General features: G+C 48.6%; 1 protein-coding gene across 2 annotated transcripts in view; it reads left to right on the top strand.

Moving 5' to 3' along the window:
• Window positions 1–25,205, top strand: part of DOCK1 (dedicator of cytokinesis 1) — a 359,613-nt gene that overhangs the window by 227,232 nt on the left and 107,176 nt on the right. For both annotated transcript variants that reach the window (XM_071564200.1, XM_071564199.1), the window contains exons 30-32: window positions 17,278–17,356; window positions 17,766–17,866; window positions 23,096–23,154. In XM_071564200.1, coding sequence (XP_071420301.1) covers window positions 17,278–17,356; window positions 17,766–17,866; window positions 23,096–23,154 — 239 coding nt within the window. The remainder of the gene's footprint in view (window positions 1–17,277; window positions 17,357–17,765; window positions 17,867–23,095; window positions 23,155–25,205) is intronic.

Raw genomic sequence — 25,205 nt, 5'->3', positions numbered from 1 at the left:
GTATCAGTTTTTGGTGTTGCTGAGTGAAGGTCCATAAAGGAACTTATTTCCCATTGCAGGAACAGCACTCGAGTGGTGTCACCAGTCAATAATCTCCTCTAATCACAAGTTTTGAGGCTGATTTGTACCTTTCTGTGCTCTGTGTGGGGCAGAGGAATGTCTGACTTTGAATACAGTGAGAAGTTCCCAGTTCAATCTAGCAAATTAAATATTTAGGTAAATAAAGATTAAAAAAAAAGATAATAAAATCCCTATACTGTTTTCCCCAGGTCCATAAAGGAACTTATTTCCCATTGCAGGAACAGCACTCGAGTGGTGTCACCAGTCAATAATCTCCTCTAATCACAAGTTTTGAGGCTCATTTGTACCTTTCTGTGCTCTGTGTGGGGACAGAGGAATGTCTGACTTTGAATACAGTGAGAAGTTCCCAGTTCAATGTAGCAAATTAAATATTTAGGTAAATAAAGATTAAAAAAAATAATAAACCCTTTCACTGTTTCCCCAGTCAAATTTAAATTAACATACACAGCAAGGGGGAGAGAACACTCTTTCCAATAAAGGCAGAGAAAAAGGAAAATACTTAAAAGATCTTAATCTGACTCTTAGTATCTTTTGGGTATCAGTTTTTGGGTGTTGCTGAGTGAAGGTCCATAAAGGAACTTATTTCCCATTGCAGGAACATCACTCGAGTGGTGTCACCAGTCAATAATCTCCTCTAATCACAAGTTTTGAGGCTCATTTGTACCTTTCTGTGCTCTGTGTGGGGACAGAGGAATGTCTGACTTTGAATACAGTGAGAAGTTCCCAGTTCAATCTAGCAAATTAAATATTTAGGTAAATAAAGATTAAAAAAAAAAGATAATAAAACCCTTTCACTGTTTCCCCAGTCAAATTTAAATTAACACAGCAAGGGGGAGAGAACACTCTTTCCAATAAAGGCAGAGAAAAAGGAAAATACTTAAAAGATCTTAATCTCACTCTTAGTATCTTTTGGGTATCAGTTTTTGGTGTTGCTGATGTTAAGGCTGAAATGACATAAAATCCAGACAACCTGTGTGTGCCATTCTGCCTTTGATGTGTCTGCCAGGATAATATGGGACAATATCCAGCAAACTGTGCTTTTTACCCTACATGAACCTCTGCTGAACCCCCCAGATGAGCAGGGCTGGCCTCCCAGAGCTTCTGGCTGTTGCCAGGATTCCCAGAATATCTGCTGCAGATGGACTTGGAAGTTCTGGCAGATCTGATCAATATTCACTCAAAAAGCTGATTTTTTTCTTGCCCTTCATGAGTCACGGCAGTGCCAGCAGCTGGGCTTAGTCCCTGCATCCTGCTCAGCTCAGCCCCAGCAGCTGGGCTTAGTCCCTGCATCCCGCTCAGCTCAGTCCCAGCAGCTGGGCTTAGTCCCTGCATCCTGCTCAGCTCAGTGCCAGCAGCTGGGCTTTGTCCCTGCATCCTGCTCAGCTCAGTGCCAGCAGCTGGGCTTAGTCCCTGCATCCTGCTCAGCTCAGTCCCAGCAGCTGGGCTTAGTCCCTGCATCCTGCTCAGCTCAGTGCCAGCAGCTGGGCTTAGTCCCTGCATCCTGCTCAGCTCAGTGCCAGCAGCTGGGCTTAGTCCCTGCATCCTGCTCAGCTCAGTCCCAGCAGCTGGGCTTAGTCCCTGCATCCTGCTCAGCTCAGTCCCAGCTTGGTTAGTCCTTGCATCCCGCTCAGCTCAGTCCCAGCAGCTGGGCTTAGTCCCTGCACCCTGCTCAGCTCAGTCCCAGCTTGGTTAGTCCCTGCACCTCACTCAGCTCAGTCCCAGCTTGGTTAGTCCCTGCATCCCGCTCAGCTCAGTCCCAGCAGCTGGGCTTAGTCCCTGCATCCTGCTCAGCTCAGTCCCAGCAGCTGGGCTTAGTCCCTGCACCCTGCTCAGCTCAGTCCCAGCTTGGTTAGTCCCTGCACCCTGCTCAGCTCAGTCCCAGCTTGGTTAGTCCCTGCACCTCACTCAGCTCAGTCCCAGCTTGGTTAGTCCCTGCATCCCGCTCAGCTCAGTCCCAGCAGCTGGGCTTAGTCCCTGCATCCTTCTCAGCTCAGTCCCAGCTTGGTTAGTCCCTGCATCCCACTCAGCTCAGTCCCATCTTGGTTAGCCCCTGCACCCCGCTCAGCTCAGTCCCAGCTTGGTTAGTCCCTGCACCCCGCTCAGCTCAGTCCCAGCTTGGTTAGTCCTTGCATCCCGCTCAGCTCAGTCCCAGCTTGGTTAGTCCCTGCACCCCGCTCAGCTCAGTCCCAGCTTGGTTAGTCCCTGCATCCCGCTCAGCTCAGTCCCAGCTTGGTTAGTCCCTGCAGCCCGCTCAGCTCAGTCCCAGCTTGGTTAGTCCCTGTACCCACTCAGCTCAGTCCCATCTTGGTTAGCCCCTGCACCCCGCTCAGCTCAGTCCCAGCTTGGTTAGTCCCTGCACTCTGCTCAGCTCAGTCCCAGCTTGGTTAGTCCCTGCATCCTGCTCAGCTCAGTCCCAGCTTGGTTAGTCCCTGCATCCTGCTCAGCTCAGTCCCAGTTTGGTTAGTCCCTGCATCCCGCTCAGCTCAGTCCCAGCAGCTGGGCTTAGTCCCTGCATCCTGCTCAGCTCAGTGCCAGCAGCTGGGCTTAGTCCCTGCATCCTGCTCAGCTCAGTCCCAGCAGCTGGGCTTAGTCCCTGCATCCTGCTCAGCTCAGTCCCAGCTTGGTTAGTCCCTGCATCCTGCTCAGCTCAGTCCCAGCAGCTGGGCTTAGTCCCTGCATCCTGCTCAGCTCAGTGCCAGCAGCTGGGCTTAGTCCCTGCATCCTGCTCAGCTCAGTCCCAGCTTGGTTAGTCCCTGCATCCTGCTCAGCTCAGTCCCAGCAGCTGGGCTTAGTCCCTGCATCCTGCTCAGCTCAGTCCCAGCAGCTGGGCTTAGCCCCTGCACCCCGCTCAGCTCAGTCCCAGCTTGGTAAGTCCCTGCATTCCGCTCAGCTCAGTCCCAGCTTGGTTAGTCCCTGCATCCCGCTCAGCTCAGTCCCAGCTTGGTTAGTCCCTGCATCCCGCTCAGCTCAGTCCTAGCTTGGTTAGTCCTTTCATCCTGCTCAGCTCAGTCCCAGCTTGGTAAGTCCCTGCACCCCGCTCAGCTCAGTCCCAGCTTGGTAAGTCCCTGCACCCCGCTCAGCTCAGTCCCAGCTTGGTAAGTCCCTGCACCCCGCTCAGCTCAGTCCCAGCTTGCTTAGTCCCTGCACCCCTCCCATCTGGAATGTTCCTCCCGCCAGTGCTGCCCAGCCCCACGAGGGGGTTCCTGCTCAGAGCTCAGTGCAAGGCAAGGACGGAGCAAGCTGTGGGTTGGTTTGGTGCAATGTGAGGCACAGCTGGCCTGGAATGGTGAGGTTTGAGCAGCCTGGAACAGTGGGAGGTGTCCCCGCCCATGGTGACACTGGGTGGGCTTTAAGGTCCCTTCCAACCCAAACCAGTCTGGGGTTCTTTGACTTTATGACCTGTGCTCCTCTAGGAACTTTTTAGCGGACAAATCACCAAAGAGAGAAGTCCAAGTTGGTGGGGTTTGGTGCTATAAATACTCTTTTTGCTCCTTGGTGTTTGGTCCTTTCCGTCAGGCAAGCAAATAATTCTGGTTTTTATACTCAGACTTGACTGTGTGTCTCCATCCCTTCCAACTCTGTTCAGCTTCTACTCATCTCTTCCCTTCCAGGGATTGCATTAATGATTTCCCTTAAAACCTTCCCTGTCAGTCTCTACATTCCATATTCATTGTTTTATTTAAAATTTTTTTAAAAATTGATTTTTTTTTGAAAGTAACATACTGGAAAATTAGATATGAGGGAGAAATTCCTGGCTGGGAGGGTGGGCAGGCCCTGGCACAGGTGCCCAGAGAAGCTGTGGCTGCCCAATCCCTGGGAGTGTCCCAGGCCAGGTTGGACAGGGCTTGGAGCACCCTGGGCTGGTGGGAGGTGTCCCTGCCCATGGCAGGGGTGGCACTGGGTGGGCTTTGGGGTCCTTCCAACCCAAACAATCCATGATGGTTCTCTGAGGTTAAGCAGTGTAAGACAAGGGCACCTTTAGGTGTTACTTTGTGCACAAACATGAAAAAAGTCAACTCTGTGGTTGAAAAAAGTCAACATGAACATTTGGTTTAGGTGTTATTTCCTGGGTGAGAAAATCTCCTATTGGGGCTCATCTGAATTTTTCCCCACTTCATTTTTTTTGCTTATTTGAGCCCATAAAATGATTGCAGTCCCTCCAAGAGAGGCTGCTGGCTCACAGTGCCATTGGCACCATAAATTATCCATTTAGACGTAGCCAAACTGTGCAATTCAGGCCAGGGGAGAACATAAAAGGAGCATAAATGGTGCATAAATGCTCTGTGGGCCCTTTGCCCAACTGTCCTTTGACCCAGTGCAGGAAGATGAGCCCGGAGATTTTTGGGAGGGCATTGAGTGGCTTGTCCTTGTGGGGCTCAGAAATCCATTCCCTGCCTGAACTCACTTCCCTGGCTCCTCCTTGCACTGTGGGACTGGTGGAGCTCCACTGTGCTGGTGTCCACTGGTGCTGCTGGGCTCACGAACTTCCCACATCAGGAGGATTTCCAAATTCCAATCAAACAGACCTTACACAGTTTTGGAGATGCATTTACTGCTGTGGCCACATTAAAGAAACTTTTCTGTGGCTCTGCCTGGGGAAGGTGAGGATTGACCATAGGAGAGCCACTGTAGCTTATTGCTCTGACTCACAGAGCTCTGAGAAAGGAAATTTTAGCCCTAAACTCCTGTTTGTATTTCAAAAGCTGCCCAGTTTCCTGTAGCTTTAAAACCCCTTTATCCTTCTGGCATAATTTAGTAGCTTAAAGAGCTTCCTTGGGATTAACAGACGGAATGGAATTAAAGTATTGCATAAAAGGAATTGCAGAGAATGTGATTGCAGAGTCACAGGATGGGTTGGGTTGGGTTAGAGGGACCTTAATGACCATCTGATCCCACCCCCTGGTTTGGGTTGGAGGGACCTTAATGACCATCTGATCCCACCCCCTGGTTTGGGTTGGAGGGACCTTAATGACCATTTGATCCCACCCCCTGGTTTGGGATGGAGGGACCTTAATGACCATCTGATCCCACCCCCTGGTTTGGGTTGGAGGGACCTTAATGACCATCTGTTCCATCCCCCTGGTTTGGGTTTGGAGGGACCTTAATGACCATCTGTCCCACCCCCTGGTTTGGGATGGAGGGACCTTAATGACCATGTGATCCCACCCCCTGGTTTGGGATGGAGGGACCTTAATGACCATGTGATCCCACCCCCTGGTTTGGGTTAGAGGGACTTGAATGACCATCTGATCCCACCCCAGCACTGAGGAGGTGATCCAGGAACCTTTGGACACCTTCTTCCATCTGCACATCACTTTCTTTTTCCTCATTGATATTCCTTGATGGAATTGAATAAATTAAATACCTGCAGGAAAAACTGGGATTCTCCTCCAAGGAGTTTTATGTTGTTGGTTTAGGCAGCTGCAGTTGTCTTCCCAACTGATTGCAAGGCTGATGAAAATGCCAAAGAATTTGAAATGCAGCAGGGCAGGGACAGGGCCCAGGGAATGGCTGGAGCTGTGCCAGGGCAGGGACAGCACCCAGGGAATGGCTGGAGCTGTGCCAGGGCAGGGACAGGGCCCAGGGAATGGCTGGAGCTGTGCCAGGGCAGGGGCAGCGCCCAGGGAACGGCTGGAGCTGTGCCAGGGCAGGGACAGGACCCAGGGAATGGCTGGAGCTGTGCCAGGGCAGGGACAGGGCCCAGGGAATGGCTGGAGCTGTGCCAGGGCAGGGAGAGCACCCAGGGAATGGCTGGAGCTGTGTCAGGGCAGGGACAGGGCCCAGGGAATGGCTGGAGCTGTGCCAGGGCAGGGAGAGCACCCAGGGAATGGCTGGAGCTGTGCCAGGGCAGGGACAGGGCCCAGGGAATGGCTGGAGCTGTGCCAGGGCAGGGAGAGCACCCAGGGAATGGCTGGAGCTGTGCCAGGGCAGGGGCAGCACCCAGGGAAGGGCTGGAGCTGTGTCAGGGCAGGGACAGCACCCAGGGAATGGCTGGAGCTGTGCCAGGGCAGGGACAGCGCCCAGGGAAGGGCTGGAGCTGTGCCAGGGCAGGGACAGCGCCCAGGGAATGGCTGGAGCTGTTCCAGGGCAGGGACAGCACCCAGGGAATGGCTGGAGCTGTGCCAGGGCAGGGACAGCACCCAGGGAATGGCTGGAGCTGTGCCAGGGCAGGGACAGCACCCAGGGAAGGGCTGGAGCTGTGCCAGGGCAGGGACAGGTTGGATCTCAGGACAAGGTCCTTCCCCCATAATTAGCTAAAGGAGCCTTAATCACCTCCAGGTTTCCATGGCAATGGGGAGGGGACAGTGGGCAGTGCCCTCAGCAGGAGGCAAGGGGGGTTCCTGTGCTGCAGACTGGGAGTCATTGTCCAGTGGTTGGCAACATTTTGCCAAATTCACTCAGAACTTTGGTGCATGGCAGGAGAATTTGTCTGTGCCATCCTTTCCCACCCTGCCCATGAATTACTTCTCGTGTAATTATTCCTCTTTCCAGACTGGATGTTTCTGTGGAGAGCACTGGGAAAAATCATCTTCTGCTTTATTGATTTGTACCTCTGCAAAAACTGGCTGAGTTCCCTTGTGAGAGCAACTGGAAACAAGAACTAAGATGACAAGTCAGGTCACGAGGGTTGGGCAGAGAAGCTGTGGCTGCCCCATCCCTGGGAGTGTCCCAGGCCAGGCTGGACAGGGCTTGGAGCAGCCTGGGCTGGTGGGAGGTGTCCCTGTCCATGGCAGGGGTGGGATGAAATCACAGAATCATGAAATCAGCTGGGTTGAAAGAGACCTCTGAGATCATCAAGTCCAACCCTTGGTCCAACCCCACTTTGATCACCAGATCAGGGCACTCAGGGCCACATCCAGTCTTACCTTAAAAACCTCCAGGGATGGAGAATCCACCCCCTCTCTGGGCAGCCCATTCCAATGCCTGAGCACTCTGCAAAGAATTTCTTCCTGATATCCAACCTAACCCTCCCCTGGCAGAGCTCAAGCTGTGCCCTCTTGTCCTGCTGTTGGTTGCCTGAGAGAAGAGACCAATCCCCACCTGGCTACAACCTCCTGTCAGGATGATCTTTAAGGTCCCTTCCAACCCAACCCATTCTGTGATCTTTCCAGAGGAGAAAGTGGTGATATCTTTACCACAGCAAAGACTTCTTGCATTTCCTTGAGCAGCACCTGCCAATGAAAACTGCCTAATTCTCCCCTGATTTCAGAGGTTCCTCCAGCAGCCCTGCAATGAATTCCATTGGTTTTATATTATAAGATTTCTTACAAGTTTTTGCCAACTACCATAACAAAAACAGTCTCTTTGAATTCAGTAACTCTTCTTCCTTTAGGATATTCACTTTTGGGTAGTGCAGGAGTAATTCTGCCCTCTTCAATAGGTGTTATTGAATTAAATTGTCTTCCAGCATTTCCATTAGAAAACTCTATTGCTGAGCTTTTATTGCTCTGCCATAAAATCCTCCAGGTGGTTAAATTTAGTGCAGAAGGTTCTACCCATGGCTGGGGTTGTATCTTAGTCTGAATTTCAGGAGACAAACTTTACTGGGGCTTTGGAAAAAAGGGGTTAGAAATCTAAAGCTGCTTCTTTGCTGCACTCAGAGTCATCCAGGATCTAAACTTTAAACCCCAGGAAAGCAGTGGAGGAAGGAAGAGAGCAAGGCCAGGCAGGGGAGGTAAGAAACAATCAAATCCAATAGAACAGAACAAAATAATTCCTTTTATTCAGCACTGGGAACACGGGGAGGAGAATTCCACCAAAGATGTTCCAAGAGAGTTTTGTGTTTCCAGGTTTATAGACTTAGTTACAAGTGGGAACCCCTCCCCAGAGTTAAACAGAATATTTAGATGGACTTTTATCACTGCTTAGTTATAACTGATAACCCCTCCCCAGAGTTAAACAGAATATTTAGATGGACTTTTATCACTATTTAGTTATAACTGATAACCCCTCCCCAGAGTTAAACAGAATATTTAGATGGACTTTTATCACTATTTAGTTATAACTGATAACCCCTCCCCAGAGTTAAACAGAATATTTAGATGGACTTTTATCACTATTTAGTTATAATTGATAACCCCTCCCCAGAGTTAAACAGGATATTTAGATTGACTTTTATCACTGCTTAGTTATACCTGATAACCCCTCCCCAGAGTTAAACAGGATATTTAGACTGACTTTTATCACTGCTTAGTTATAACTGATAACCCCTCCCCAGAGTTAAGGAGGATATTTGGGGTGAATTTTAAGCAGGATATTTGGGGTGAATTTTAAGCAGGATATTTTGGGTGACTTTTAACAGGTCTAATATCTCTGCAGCTCTTTATTTCCTCTTAACTAAACCATATTACAGCTTCAAGCCTCAACCTGGACAGGTTTTCTGATTTATTTCTTACAGCTCAGCCTTTAATCTAAACAAGGCTTTGGTTTATTTCTTAAAGTTCAGCTTACAGGGTTAAATTCCTCTTTGTCTAAAGCTCTGCGTGGTCAGAAACTTAAGGTTCAAGCCAAAATCAAAATTAATATAAAATACAAAGTTAGTACAATTCTGATTAAACATTAGCAAAGACTTCAAGAATTTATGGAGAAGGATAAAATTCTTTTTCTTGAGGATTCCTGAGTGACAGATCCAGGTGGGTCTCCATCCATGGAGAAGCTCAAAGCCCCCCTGGACACATCCCTGGAGCTGCTCCACCTTTTTGTGTTCCACTCTCCCCTGTGGCTCTTGCCCAGAGCTGGTTATTGGTAGGCAGCCCACAAGTTTGTCCTTCAGCAGTTGGTAACACAGAGTTATTTTTCATTCCTCTGTCCCCATTGTTTTGGAGGAGGCCTAGCCCGGAATATAAATGAGGGAAGAGCTATCAGTGATTATAGATAATATGCTAAAGCTGGTTCTGCAATATTTATTAGAAAATAAGTTAATCAAGGGACATGGAGCACCTGGGCTGGTGTGGAGTCGGTTTAGGAGGAGATTATGCTAATGGGAGTATTTAGTAGCAAGTCTTCTTTGGGATTACTTGGTGCTATTATCATCCTGAGCCCAGGAATTGGAATTCAAAAGGCAGCAAATGATCAAGGATTTAGTTTCTCTTTTGTTTCCTTTTTTTTTGTGTTTTAAGTTTTGACTGCTCTTTAGCCTCCTGAATTAGAGGATATTGCAAGGAGGCTTTTAAACACTTTTTAAATTGTTTTTTTCAAGGAGGAAAAAGGGAGGGACTGGAGAGAAAGTGTGAATATGAAGAAGGGTAAAATGAACATTTGGGCTGGGCAGTTCTCAGGTCTGGAGGGTGATGAGGGCACTGAGGGCACTTGGTGTGTCCAGCTGGAGAGGAGGAGACTGAGGGGACACCTCAGTGCAGGGACAACTTCCTCGGGAGGGGCAGAGGAGGGGCAGGCACTGAGCTCTGCTCTGTGTGACAGGGACAGCACCCAGGGAATGGCTGGAGCTGTGCCAGGGCAGGGACAGCCCCCAGGGAATGGCTGGAGCTGTGCCAGGGCAGGGACAGCACCCAGGGAATGGCTGGAGCTGGGCCAGGGCAGGGACAGCACCCAGGGAATGGCTGGAGCTGTGCCAGGGCAGGGACAGCACCCAGGGAGTGGCTGGAGCTGTGCCAGGGCAGGGACAGCACCCAGGGAGTGGCTGGAGCTGTGCCAGGGCAGGGACAGCACCCAGAGAATGGCTGGAGCTGTGCCAGGGCAGGGACAGCACCCAGGGAATGGCTGGAGCTGTGCCAGGGCAGGGACAGCACCCAGGGAATGGCTGGAGCTGTGCCAGGGCAGGGACAGCACCCAGGGCATGGCTGGAGCTGTGCCAGGGCAGGGACAGCACCCAGGGAATGGCTGGAGCTGTGCCAGGGCAGGGACAGCACCCAGGGAATGGGTGGAGCTGTGCCAGGGCAGGGACAGCACCCAGGGAATGGCTGGAGCTGTGCCAGGGCAGGGTCAGGTGGGATCTCAGGGAAAGGTCCTTCCCCAGAGGGTGGTGGGCACTGCCCAGGCACCCCAGGGCAGTGGGCACAGCCCCAAGGCTCTCAGAGCTCCAGGAGGGTTTGGATGATGCTCTGGGGCACAGGGTGTGACTCCTGGGGATGGTCCTGGGCAGGGCTGAGGGTTGGACTGGATGGTCCTTGTGGGTCCTTCCCAGCTCAGGTTGTTCTGGGATTGTCTGAGTGACCAGAAAAGAAAAGAGAGAGGAAATTTGGGAAAGGAGAAAGTGTGGGGATACCTTCAGACTTACTCATTTTAGTGGCTTTGACTTCCATTTACTGGTGAGACCCTGGGAGGCCCCTCAGGACAAGAAGGACATGGAGGGGCTGGAGAGGAGGGAATGGGGCTGGGAAGGGGCTGGAGCAGCTGAGGGAGCTGTAATTCAGCTTTCATCATCCTCCTCCTAAATGAAATGCCATCAGAATAGTGCCCTTTGGAACCTCCCTCCAAATTCCCTCTCTTTTATTGAATTATCAGCTAAACTGAAACGATTTGTAGCTGGATCTGTGTATTCTTGTTTAGATAATTATTCTGTCATGAGGGAGGTCATTTGGTTCTTCTTTCCCCTTATTTTTTGATGTTTTTAAGGAAAAATTCCTGGGAAGGACATTCATAGTTTCTGTTGTTTCTCATCCATACTGTGTAAATCCAAATTGCTGCCTACTTGAACTAACTAAATCATGTAAGAAATGGCACAAATTGTAAAATATTTCTACTTTTGGAATCTCTCTCTGTGTTATTCCTGCAGAGCAGTTGGGAGGGGGGTGTTACCTGATGTCAGAGTTTCCTGCAGACACCTTTCCTCGGCTCCTTCAGCTCTGGCAAATATTGTTTAAACAACGTGAGAAGCTGAGGGAAAGAAAATGGGGCACAGAATATTTTTAAACTTGAGCAAATCAGGGCACTTGACTAATTAGGAGAGAGAATGGTGGGATAAAAAACGACTGTGCCTGAGAAAGAGGGAAAAAATGAGTTGTTTGGCACAGAGGCTCCTGTTCCCTTTATAAATGGGATCCCTTTGTCCCTTCTTCATTTGCAATTGCCGCTGGAAGGCAGGATTTGATGTATGTTCTCAGCCTCCTGGAGTCAGGGAGGTTGTTTGGAGGGAAAAAAGGACCTTTTGGAAAACTGCAGCAGCAAACCATTAATTTTGGCACTGTTTGGTGGGGCAGTCTCTGAATCCACAGAGCAATTAAACCACCTCTGGGCCTGGGGAAGGGAATAATGATCAGGAACAGGAGAATACCCCAAGTCAGGAGTTGCAATTGGAGTTATTTCATGGAGCATTTTCCTGGATGCACTGACTGGGGGAATGACTGGAGGAATTATTTCTGCTTGAGGCAGGAAGGGGGAATGTACCCAAGCAGGTCACAGGTATTTGTTTAACCTTTTTTTGGGTTGGGTTTTTGAGTGTTTCTGCCCTTTGTGACCTGTATTTCCTCATGTGCAGCCTCTGCTGTGGTTTCCTCCATCTCCTGCCCTCCTGCTTCTCTCAGCTGATCCCTCTCCCATGTTTTGGTGCCACTCTTGAGGGAAGGTGGTTTCAGCTGATCAATATTCCAGCCAAAGCCTTGCCAGGGCCAAGGAGGTGGGAGGGAAGAGTTCATGTGTCCCAGTGGACCCTCATCCAGCCCTGAGTGAGCTCTTGGTGACACGATGGCACTTTGGTGGTTCAGCTCTTTTACTGAACATCCCAGTTGTGGCTGTGCAAGTCCTTCTGCTGCATCCTGGAGAACTCCAGGATTGCTGGAGAGGGACTTGGGACAGGGCATGGAGGGACAGGACACAGGGAATGGCTTCCCACTGCCAGAGGGCAGGGATAGGTGGGATATTGGGAAGGAATTCCTGGCTGGGAGGGTGGGCAGGCCCTGGCACAGGTGGCCAGAGAAGCTGTGGCTGCCCCATCCCTGGGAGTGTCCCAGGCCAGGTTGGACAGGGCTTGGAGCAGCCTGGGCTGGTGGGAGGTGTCCCTGCCCATGGCAGGGGATGGATGATCTTTTAGGTCCTTCCAACCCAAACCAGTCTGTGATTCTATGGGAGCTCTAAACACAGAATAAGAGGACAACCCCTTCCTGAAAGAACCAAACATACAACAGAAAGCAGCAGATGTACTTGGAGCCATTCCCATCATCTCCATCCCTCCCCATCATCTCCCTCCCCATCATCTCCATCCCCATCATCTCCCTCCCCATCAATCGTCTCCCTCCCCATCAATCGTCTCCCTCCCCATCATCTCCCTCCCCATCATCTCCCTCCCCATCATCTCCCTCCCCATCAATCATCTCCCTCCCCATCAATCATCTCCCTCCCCATCAATCATCTCCCTCCCCATCAATCATCTCCCTCCCCATCAATCATCTCCCTCCCCATCAATCATCTCCCTCCCCATCAATCATCTCCCTCCCCATCATCTCCCTCCCCATCATCTCCCTCCCCATCATCTCCATCCCCATCATCTCCCTCCCCATCAATCGTCTCCCTCCCCATCATCTCCCTCCCCATCATCTCCCTCCCCATCAATCATCTCCCTCCCCATCATCTCCCTCCCCATCAAACATCTCCCTCCCCATCAATCATCTCCCTCCCCATCAATCATCTCCCTCCCCATCATCTCCCTCCTCATCAATCATCTCCCTCCCCATCATCTCCATTCCCATCATCCCCATCCCTATCCCCATCTTCATCTTCATCTCCCTCCCCATCATCTCCATCCCCATCATCTCCAGCCCCAGCCCCAGCCCCACCTCACCCATCCCCAGGGCTCAGCACACCCCCCTCATCTGCCCAGAATGTTGATTTTTTTTTGTTTGGTCATTCTCTCTTCCCCATACCCTGAAGTGACTTCCTTCCCTAATCATGTTCCTTCTATTCCCATCACATCATAGCAAATGTTCATTTCCTTCCTTTAATTGGGTTGATAAAGTCTTTTGTCTCCCAAAGCTTTTCCAATACCTCTGACTGAGGTTTTGTTGTTTTGCAAGGCAGCAGAGAACATTGTGTTTGCTTCCAGCCTCTGAACTTCTCCCTTTTCTGAGGCTTAACTTTTGTGGCTCTTCCTGACACAGATAATGAATTCTTTTGTTAATTGAAAGTGAGTTTAAGAAAAGCACTTCTTTTTCTTCACATGCTGCTGGAAGTTAATCTTGATTATTAATTACAGGAGAGAAGGGATGGCATTGAGAGTGATGGTCTCCATCTGAGCATGGGAGAGAGTTCTGCTCACTTGTGTGTTGGCCTCGTGGTGTCCAAGTCCACCTTTCATCCTTGAGGGGTTTCCAGCAGTTCTTCACTTCAAGATTTTTCATTTGGTTTAGTTCTTCCCTTTCTCAAGAGCCACATTTTTCCCTCCATTTTTTCAGTTTCTCCAACTTTGTCAGTGAAGTTGCTAAAACTTGTCCATATCTCCTCCAAAGCAGGTATGGACAAGTTTTAGCAACTTCACTTCAAGATTTTTCATTTGGTTTAGTTCTTCCCTTTCTCAAGAGCCACATTTTTCCCTCCATTTTTTCACTTTCTCCAACTTTGTCAGTGAAGTTGCTAAAACTTGTCCATACCTGCTTTGGAGGAGGATTGTTATTAAACTGACACCTGGAATGAGACATAAAGTATTTCTGCTTCCTCTTTCAAGTTTTATTTGGGCATGAAGCTGAACTATTTTCCCTCCTGGAAGGGGCTGTCCAGCCCTGGCACAGCTGCCCAGGGCAGTGGTGGGGGGATTTCAAATCCCTGTGGATGTGGCACCTGGGGACATGGTCAGTGGTGGCCTTGGCAGTGCTGGGGGTGGTTGGACTCGATGTTGGAGGTCTTCTCCAAGCTGAATGATTCCATCATTCTATGCCCTTTTGCTCTCTAGCCCTGTGGCCATTATCTTCTCCACCAAGTTGCAGCTCGTTCTTAGGAGCTGCTTGAACCCTCCAGATGTTCACCCTTCTCAGCTGAGGCCCCTCCTCACTCGTGTGGGGGTCTGTAGGACAGGGCCAGGTGGACAGGGGTGCACCCAGTGGTGTCAGTGCCCTCAGCCTGGTACACAACTCAGTGATCTAAGCCCTGCCTTGCCCATTGGCCCCACAGCTTTACACCAGGGTGGGGTGATGGAACCTCTCTGCTCTTGTTGTCCCAACGTGCTCTACAACTTCCTGCTTCTTATTGCCAGTATTTTATCACAGACTCTTCCTCTTCTTGTGGCAATCACAGAACATTCTGAGTTGGGAGGGACCCACAAGGATCATGGAGCTCTCAAAGCAATGGGATCAAACCCATGACCTTGGAGTTATTGGCTCTGCCATCTGAACTGAGACACCTACTAATAGATATGCTTAAAGTTCCCTCCAGGAGATAAAAATCATCATCATTTTGCTGTTTTTATTTGGTGCTGAGGTACTAAAAGGCACTGAAAAGCACTGTGAGCTTTGCCATGCCAAGGTCATTCCAGTGGCCATGCCATGATGCTGAACTGACACACTGGGGGCTGGTTAATCCCCTTCCCAACTCCCCTTTCCCTCAGTTAAATCTGGATTGTTCAGGAGGAGTCTCACTGTTGTTGTGCTGTGCCAGGCACAGGTCACTGTGCAGGGCACGCTCTGGAATGGGCATCTTTTGACTGTCCCCCACGTTGGAGTAAAGGGACCATCCAAATTTCCAGCAGTTCTGGCAGTGCTGGTTGAGATGGGCATAAAATGCTGAGTGAATTTGGTTTGCAAAGGAAGAGATCCTGTAATAATAAGAGTAGTAATAATTGTAATAAAATAGTAATAATAATTGTAATAATAGTAATAATAATTGTAATAATTGTAATCTTATTCTCTTGACTTTCCCTGGGCTGATTCCAATGGGATGAAGTTCAACAAGGCCAAGTGCAGGTCCTGCCCTTTGGCCACCCCAAGCCCTGCAGCGCTCCAGGCTGGGCACAGAGTGGCTGGAGAGCAGCCAGGCAGAGGGACCTGGGGGGACTGAGGGACAGGAAGCTCAACAGGAGCCACCAGTGTGCCCAGGTGGCCAAGAAGGCCAAGGGGATCCTGGCCTGGATCCAAACTAGCGTGGCCAGCAGGCCCAGGGCAGTGACCCTTCCCCTGGACTCTGCCTTGGGGAGGCCACACCTTGAGTGTTGTGTTCAGTTCTGGGCCCCTCAGTTGAGGCAAGAGATTGAGGGGCTGGAGCGGGGCCAGAGAAGAGCAACGAGGCTGGAGAAGGGACTGGATGTGGCTCTGAGTGTCCTCTTAAACACCTCCAGGGACAGAGAATCCAACATGTCTTGATCCAACCCTACTGTGATATCCAGCCCAGGGCACTCTGTGCACTCTGTGCCCTGGGCTGGTGATCCCAGTGGGGTTGGATCAAGGGTTGGACTTGATGATCTCAGAGGTCTCTTCCAACCCAAGTGAGAAGAGCAACGAGGCTGGAGAAGGGACTGGAGCACAAGTGCTGTGGGGAGAGGCTGAGGGAGCTGGGGGTGTTCAGCCTGGAGAAGAGGAGGCTCAGAGGTGACCTCAGCACTGTCTGGAACTCCCTGAAGGGAAGTTCTGGCCAGGTGGGGGTTGGTCTCTTCTCCCAGGCACTCAGCAATAGGACAAGGGGGCACGATGGGCTCAAGCTCTGCCAGGGGAAATTGAAGTTGGAGATCAGAAAAAACTTCTTTGCAGAGAGAGTGCTCAGGGATTGGAATGGGCTGTCCAGAGAGGGGGTGGATTCCCCATCCCTGGAGGGTTTTCAGCTGAGCTTGGCTGTGGCACTGAGTGCCATGATCTGGTAAAGGGACTGGAGTTGGACCAAGGGTTGGACTGGATGATCTCAGAGGTCTTTTCCAACCCAATCCATTCTATGGTTCTGTGATTCTTCACTGACCTGGGTTGTTACCAAGAGTTCTACCCAGTAACAATTCAGAGCATCATCAAAGCAAATCCAAATCAAATTGGGAGACTGAACAGACAATTCAAAGTTCAACACTTCAGTCTCTGCATCTCTCCCCTGGATGTTCTGTGGAATTTTGGAGGAATACTTGTCTTCCCAAAGCCACCTGGTGGCAGGGGCAGCACCTGGGCTGGGAGGGGATGGGGCTCTTGGTTCCAGCTCCCGTTTGTGCTCTGCTCCTTTTGGAGTTGCAAAGCACAGTAAAACCTGCATTGTTTTCCCCTTATTGGTATCCACTAGAATGGACATGGGGGAAAACAAAACTTTCATATTTTAATTGTTTCTTATTTTTTTTCCTAAATTTCATTTTTATTTTGACTCCTTTGTTATGCTACTCTGGGGGTGATCTGACTTTCCATTACAGTGGTATCAACATTTTTCCTTTATTAATTTATTTAAACACACAAATACATGAATAAATACATAAATAAATAAACTCTCTGAGCTGCCTTACTCTATCAATTTATATAAATACATAAATATTATTAATAAATAATTCTTGGCACCATATTGCCCATATTTATATATACCAAATAATTTCTTGGCAACATGTTGCCCATCTAGAAATATATTTATATAGTCCAAATAATCTCTTGGCAACATATTGTCCATATATAAATATAGTAAATAATTTTTGAGCAACATGTTGCCCATCTAGAAATATATATACAAATAATCTCTTGGGAACTTCTTGCCCATATAGAAATATATTTATATATAGCAAATAATCTCTTGATCATGTGTTATGTGGAGACTTCACTTCTCTTGGGTTATCAAGTGATAATTATCAATAATTATCAATTTCTGGAGAGACCAAAAGGCATCTTAAATTCAGTAAATATCTTTCCAGCTGCCTCTTCTGTTGGGATTTAAATAATTCTTGTGTTTGTCAGCCTGGAGGAAGATGAACTTTGCTATTTGAGTTCAACAGTGGAATGTCTTTTTGAATCTCCTGTTTCACCTTCAAGTTAAAACACAACCAGTTGCAGGTCTGGTTTAGTTCCAACCCTGCAGTGCTGTTGCTTTAAAAATATGTCTGTTCTCCCCCAATAAATTGCATTTTTAATGATCCCTTGATTATCACGAGCTGTTTGAAAGAGAAGTGATGTCACCCCAAACATGCCTTGTGTTTCTGGATTAATTGGGAGAACATCTGCATGGAATTCTGTGTGTTAACGGGGGGAGCTCCCTCTGCTCCTGCAGTGCCAGCCTCGACTTTCCCTTTGCAGACAGAGTGGGGTGTTGGTGTCCCTTGGGGGCCCAGAGGAGTCTGTAATTGTGCCATTTTCTCTGCTCTTCCAGAGTCTTCCTGCGAGCAATCAATCAATATGCAGATATGCTCAACAAGAAGTTTCTTGATCAAGCCAACTTTGAGTTACAGGTAAACAAAACCCCACCAGTGTCTTGGGGGCTGCTGGTAATATCATTAATTTCTGCCCCTAATTAAGTTTATGTCTTGTCCTGAGTGGTTATCCCAGTGAAGTCTTTTCAGGTGTTTGTGATCCATTCAGGTCTTGTCCTGGAATCACAAAATCACAGGTTGGAATTTCACCTGAATCATCCAAACACAAAGAATTAGGATTTATAGGTGGGAAATATTTCATGGAAACATCGAGACAACGAGGAGGTGTATTAAGAATTTATCAAGAAACACCATCTCTGTGGTGTCTGTTATTTTCTCCTTTAAATATTTATGTGCATAATTTAGAGACTTTTAAGTTGTTTTGTAGGTGAGCAGTGAAACATTGCAGAGAATTAATGATATCTCTTGTCATTTTGGGGACTTTCAGCTCTGGAACAACTACTTCCACCTGGCTGTGGCTTTTCTCACACAGGAATCTTTACAACTGGAGAATTTCTCAAGTGCTAAAAGAGCAAAAATCCTTAACAAGTAAGTCCCATCCGTGGTGAAAATCAGGGCCAAGAGCTCTGGGTTAAGTGATGTAATTTTAGTTTAATTTCTCAGCTAAACCTGTTCCAGTTGAGGTGCAATCAGGGTGTGATGAGAGGTTGGGTTTGGAAACATGACTCTGGGGTCTGTGTTGGGTCCAGTCCTGTTTAACATCTTTAGTGATGATTTAGATGAAGGGATTGAGTCCATCAGCAGCAAATTTGCTGATGACACCAAGCTGGGAGGGAGTGTCGACCTGCTGGAAGGCAGGAGGGCTCTGCAGAGGGATCTGGAGAGACTGGAGAGATGGGCTGATTGCAATGGGATGGAGTTCAACAAGGCCAAGTGCAGGTCCTGCCCTTTGGCCACCCCAAGCCCTGCAGCGCTCCAGGCTGGGCACAGAGTGGCTGGAGAGCAGCCAGGCAGAGGGACCTGGGGGGACTGAGGGACAGGAAGCTCAACAGGAGCCACCAGTGTGCCCAGGTGGCCAAGAAGGCCAATGGGATCCTGGCCTGGATCCAAACTAGCGTGGCCAGCAGGCCCAGGGCAGTGACCCTTCTCCTGGACTCTGCCTTGGGGAGGCCACACCTTGAGTGTTGTGTTCAGTTCTGGGCCCCTCAGTTGAGGCAAGAGATTGAGGGGCTGGAGCGGGGCCAGAGAAGAGCAACGAGGCTGGAGAAGGGACTGGAGCACAAGTGCTGTGGGGAGAGGCTGAGGGAGCTGGGGGTGTTCAGCCTGGAGAAGAGGAGGCTCAGAGGTGACCTCAGCACTGTCTGGAAGTGCCTGAAGGGAAGTTCTGGCCAGGTGGGGGTTGGTCTCTTCTCCCAGGCACTCAGCAATAGGACAAGGGGGCACGATGGGCTCAAGCTCTGCCAGGGGAAATTGAAGTTGGAGAGCAGAAAAAACTTCTTTGCAGAGAGAGTGCTCAGGCATTGGAATGGGCTGCCCAGAGAGGGGGTGGATTCCCCATCCCTGGAGGTTTTTCAGCTGAGCTTGGCCGTGGCACTGAGTGCCATGATCTGGTAAAGGGACTGGAGTTGGACCAAGGGTTGGACTTGATGATCTTGGAGGTCTTTTCCAACCAACTCGATTCTATGATTCTGTGACTCAGGTGTTGGGTGTGTTCCTACCCTGGACTCAGGATGGGAATGAAATGATTCCTCAGTGGCAGAGCCAGGATTTCATCCTGCTCTTCAGAGAGCCAAGACTTAGAATCATAAAATCACAGAATCTTAGAATGGATTGGGTTGGAAAAGACCTCCGAGATCAGCAAGTCCAACCCTTGATCCAACCCCACTGTGATCACCAACCCAGGGCACAGAGTGCCCTGGGCTGGTGATCACAGTGGGGTTGGATCAAGACATGGTTGGATCAAGACATGGTGGATTCTCACTCAGTGCCACATCCATAGAATGGATTGGGTTGGAAAAGCCCTCTGAGATCATCAAGTCCAACCCTTGGTCCAACTCCAGTCCCTTTACCAGATCATGGCACTCAGTGCCACAGCCAAGCTCAGTTTCAAACCCTCCAGGGATGGGGAATCCAGGAGCATTAACATATTAGTGAACTGCATTTGGAAATCACTTGAGTTTTGTGCTCTGTCTCATCTCATTTCATGTGGGCTCTTTGGTGCTTCATCCCTGACGGCCTCTTGGAGGGAATTTTGGGAACTGCAGCCAGATTTGGTGTGAGATCCCTGGAGAAAGGGCTGGGATGAGACAGCCCTGTGTGCCTCCCACATTAACAGGGATTATTCCAGTGCCTGCCTCCTCCTGGGGAGCCTGAGCTGCCCCTTGGCTGCCCAGAATCCCCAGCCAAGGAAAGTTGTCAGGGGAAAAAAATAACCTGGAAGTGAGATTGGAACGTGAATATTTTGTTTAATCAGGGAATGATTAAGGTTGGAAAAGACCTCTAAGATCAAGCCCAAACATTAATCAAAGCCACCACTAACCCAAGTCCCCAGTGCCACATTCCCATGGATTTTAAATCCCTCCAGGAATGGGAACTCTACCACTGTTTTGTTCCTTGTCCTCTAAACCATGTCCCCAAATGACACATCCCCATGGATTTTAAATCCCTCCAGGAATGGGAACTCCACCACTGTTTTGTTCCTCCTTCTCTAACCCAAGTCCCCAAATGACACATCCACATGGATTTTGGATCCTTCCAGGAATGGGGATTCCACCCCTGTTTTGTTCCTCCACCACTAACCCAAGTCCCCAGTGCCACATTCCCATGGATTTTAAATCCCTCCAGGAATGGGGACTCCACCACTGTTTTGTTCCTTCTCCTCTAACCCATGTCCCCAGTGCCACATCCCCATGGATTTTAAATCCCTCCAGGAATGGGGACTCCACCACTGTTTTGTTCCTTCTCCTCTAACCCATGTCCCCAGTGCCACATTCCCATGGATTTTAAATCCCTCCAGGAATGGGGACTCTACCACTGTCCTATTCCTCCTCCACTAACCCAAGTCCCCAGTGCCACATCCCCATGGATTTTGGATCCCTCCAGGAATGGGGATTCCACCCCTGCCCTGGGCAGCTGTTCCAATGCCTGACCACCCTTTCCATGGGGAAATTTTCCCTGATATCCAACCTTAATTTCCCCTGGCACAACTTGAGGCTGTTTCCCCTTTCCTGCTGATATTCCCTGACATTCCCTGGTGTTCCACAGCAGTGACCTTGTCACTCCTTCACTGAACCCCAACACTGAGAAGAGCCAGTTCTGTGCTTTCAGGCACCACATCTGGATTCTTTTCCTGTGCCATAATATTTGGAAAGAGCAGCTGTAAATTCAGTGTGTTCCCACAGTCAGGGCACAAACCAGGGAATTCCAGAGCTGTGATTCCCTCAGCAAGGGGAGCTCAGCAACTTCTGGGTCCAATTTATGCCTTTAGAGAGACAAGATGCATTTTTCTCCCTTCACCTTCTAAATTCCAGCCTTTCTGGATATTACTGTGACAAGGGAGATCTCAGTGACAGTGGGGACAGTTCACAGTGGCTTCATTTTGAAGGCTTTTGGCTGTCCCTTTGCCCAGAAGATTCCCATGGATTTTAAATCCCTCCAGGAATGGGCACTCCACCACTGTCCTGTTCCTCCTTCTTTAACCCAAGTCCCCAGTGTCACATCCCCATGGATTTTAAATCCCTCCAGGAATGGGAACTCCACCACTGTCCTGTTCCTCCTCTTCTAACCCAAGTGCCCAGAAGATTCAGGGAAGGTTCTGAGTCCCATCCCTTTTTTTGGCACCAAGTCCTGCCCTGCAAACTCAGCCCCTCCCTCCCTCCCGAGTTCTGAGGGGCTTCCTTTGCAAGCTCTGCTTTACCTGAGCCTTGAAAGAGAATTTTTTAGCTCTTTGTATCTCCTGCTCTGCCTTCAGTGGCTCTTGGGGCTTCCCTGATGAAACAGGAATATTTACAAGGTCTGTGGAAAAGTGGTGTCAGGCAGAGCTGAGGTTATGGGGCTTGGGATATAAATACCATAAATAATATTATAGGAATTGAGATGATGTTGTACATCTAGAAAAATTTATTTTAATTTAATTAATTTAATTTAATTAATTTAATTTAATTAATTTATTTTAATTTAATTAATTTAATTTAATTTAATTTAATCTATAATTTGGTACCCCCTTGCCCTCTCCATCCAACATTGGTGTGCACCTACATGAGATTTTAGTTCAGATCTGACTCCTGACCAGCTGAGCTGGGACTGGGCTGGACACTGGTGACAAATTGGGTGGTGGATTGTTGATAATCCCTCTTTGTCAGGTGGGAACCTTAAGGAGAAATTTCCTTCAAGTGCTTTTTGTATTAAACAGAGCAATATTTCTGGCTGAAGAAAGTGGAGGAACCAGCAGCCATTTCTCACTGCTGATATAAGTAAATAGATGAAGTCGTTTGAAGTGGTTACTTAATGAAGTTTGCTAAATTGTAACTCTTTGTTTGTAATGAATTTACAAGTTGTTGTGTTCAGTTTAATCATGTTCTGGAGACAGGAATGAAGATGATAAATTCTTCAAGAGGCAATAAATGTGTGGTCTGGAGGCACTGACTTTCACTGCTGTGTGAAGCCAGTTCTGTGCCAGAAGGGATAGAATTAATCAGTTAATTCAATGCCACACTTGCCCATCTTTTTAACTACATATTTCAATTAATGTGCCAAATATTTAATAATTAAAATTTAATCATTGTAATTTGTAGGCTTTGCTAAACACTGCATTTGAGCATTAGATAATAACAGCTTCTTAATGATGCAGAAGGCTCTCTTTAATCCCCATTAATGCCAGGGTGTCTCTCTGTTATCCCACAGAAATCCCACAGGTTGCCACATGTTACAGTTTTGCTCTTCTTGTTATTTAAGGAATGATCTTGAACTTGCAAATATTCCAAGCAGCAAATACGTTCTTGGAGCTCATTCTGGTTCCAATCCCACCACTAATGAGGGCAAAGGGATGTTTCCCACTCATGAAGCTTTCCTGGAATCAGCATGGAGAGGGAGTGGGATTTGAACCCATCCCTGGTGGGAGGTGGGAGGTGCTGGTGCCACCAGTTTGGGGCAGGGTTAGCTGGTGGTGGGCTCTGCCTGGCTCCTGCAGTGCCTGGGATCATGGGATCATGGAATTGTTGGAGCTGGAAAAGCCCTCTGAGATCATCAATTCCAACCATCCCCAGCACTGCCAAGGCCACCCCGACCATGTCCCCAAGTGCCACATCCACAGGACTTTGAAACCCCTCCAGAGACAGGGACTCCACCCCTGCCCTGGGCAGCTGTGCCAGGCCTGGACAGCCCTTTCCATGGAGAAATTTCCCCCCATATCCAGTCATTATTGTCACAATTAATCTCTGTAAGCACCCCTGTGTCCCCAAGGAAGGACAATTATTGTGAAATTATTTAGAGACAGGTCTGGATGTTTTGGGTGTGTTCTCCCTTTGGGAAGTATTGCTGCAAAAATGGGATTTTGGGGCCTTTTGAGGGAAAGCAGGAAACACAAAGTGAGGAGGAGAAGGGGCTGATTGGGTCACCAAGGATTTTCCAGCCTCTGCCTCATCCCTTTTCCAAGGACTTCTCCAAAGTCTGATGTTTGCAGCTCATCTCAGGAGTATGAGTTCAGTCTGGGGACCTGGGCTGTAATTCCACACGTTTTTGAATGCTGAAATTGGATTTATCTGCTTATAAGTATTAGATTGATCTTATTTTAATGGTGGTCTTGTTTTCCTTTTTCAGGTATGGTGATATGAGAAGGCAGATTGGCTTTGAAATCAGGGACATGTGGTATAATCTGGGTAAGTAGCCTGAGCACCCGTGGCTGAATTCTGTCCCTCAGTGATCCTGGAAACCAAAGATTATTCCTGGAAACCTCCAAGGCCAGGCTGGATGGGGCTTGGAGCAACCTGGCAGGAGAGGATCTTTAATGTCCCTTCCAACCCAACCCAGTCTGTAGTTCTATTCTCTTGAAATAATGATGGACTTCCAGATGGCTTTTAAAAAGCAGATGATTTAAGAAATACAACCACCTCTACCTATTTAATTCACCATTTCACTCTTATTAATATTTGTGTATCTTCTGGTTGCTTCATGGTACTCAAACTCATGCCAGGTACAAAAAATATTACAGTGATACCTCTTGAGTGGGGTTTTCCCCCTTAAAAATATCTCTATACATATGAATGTCTGCACAGAAATTCACACCCGTGGCTGGAGTACCTGGGAGTGCCCCCCAATGGATGTGAAAAAGGGTTACCAGGAACTGAGCCTGGAAATTCTGCTGCAGGTCTGATGGTCAGGCTGGTTTGGCTGCACCAGAGAGAACAGGAGCTTGGACCTCCCTGGAGCTCGTGGGGAAATGGGGCATCTCTGGCCAAAATATTGGGGAAATTGGGCATCTCTGGCCAAAATATTGGGGATATTGGGCATCTCTGGCCAAAATATTGGGGAAATTGGACATCTCTGGCCAAAATATTGGGGAAATTGGGCATCTCTGGCCAAAATATTGGGAAAATTGGGCATCTCTGGCCAAAAAACTGGGGAAATTGGGCATCTCTGGCCAAAAAATTGGGGAAATTGGACATCTCTGGCCAAAATATTGGGGAAATTGGGCATCTCTGGCCAAAATATTGGGGAAATTGGGCATCTCTGGCCAAAATATTGGGAAAATTGGGCATCTCTGGCCAAAATATTGGGGATATTGGGCATCTCTGGCCAAAATATTGGGAAAATTGGGCATCTCTGGCCAAAATATTGGGGATATTGGACATCTCTGGCCAAAATATTGGGGAAATTGGGCATCTCTGGCCAAAATATTGGGGAAATTGGACATCTCTGGCCAAAATATTGGGGAAATTGGGCATCTCTGGCCAAAATATTGGGGAAATTGGGCATCTCTGGCCAGAAAAATTGGGGATATTGGGCATCTCTGGCCAAAATATTGGGGAAATTGGACATCTCTGGCCAAAATATTGGGGAAATTGGGCATCTCTGGCCAAAATATTTGGAAAATTGGGATCTCTGGCCAAAAAACTGGGGAAATTGGGCATCTCTGGCCAAAATACTGGGGAAATTGGGCATCTCTGGCCCAAAAATTGGGGAAATTGGGCATCTCTGGCCAAAAAACTGGGGAAATTGGGCATCTCTGGCCAAAATATTGGGGATATTGGACATCTCTGGCCAAAATATTGGGGAAATTGGACATCTCTGGCCAAAATATTGGGGAAATTGGGCATCTCTGGCCAAAATATTGGGGAAATTGGGCATCTCTGGCCAAAAAAATGGGGAAATTGGGCATCTCTGGCCCAAAAATTGGGGAAATTGGGCATCTCTGGCCAAAATATTGGGGATATTGGACATCTCTGGCCAAAATATTGGGAAAATTGGGCATCTCTGGCCAAAAAATTGGGGAAATTGGGCATCTCTGCCCTCCTGCAGCCTGGGCTGCTCTGGGGTGGGATTGGACTTGATGATCTCAGAGGTCTCTTCCAACCCGACTGATTCTATGATTCTATTCTGTGGAACTCCATGGGAGTGAATTCCAGGAGAACCTGAGGATTTCCTGTGCCCTGAGTGCACTCAGCTGCCAGATTTCATTTTCCTGAGTGTAACAGCACAGACCCTTCAGCTCTCCTGAGTTTTATCAAAACTTCCTTGAATTATCAGCAATGGATGTTTGCCACTTCACTTCTATCTCTGCCCGAGCTGCTGCTGCTGAGAGTTAAAAAAATCTCCAAGAGAAGGGAATGCCAAGGGTTCAGAAGGGTTTGATATCACTGAATTTGCATCCTATCTGCTGGAATGATGAGGAAAGGCTTCTGAGAGCAGCTGAGTTCACTTTTTATTAGAA

The sequence above is a fragment of the Pithys albifrons genome, chromosome 9 (assembly GCF_047495875.1).
Source record: "Pithys albifrons albifrons isolate INPA30051 chromosome 9, PitAlb_v1, whole genome shotgun sequence".
NCBI classification, from domain to species: domain Eukaryota; kingdom Metazoa; phylum Chordata; class Aves; order Passeriformes; family Thamnophilidae; genus Pithys; species Pithys albifrons.
This window is presented reverse-complemented; position numbering and strand designations above follow the sequence as displayed.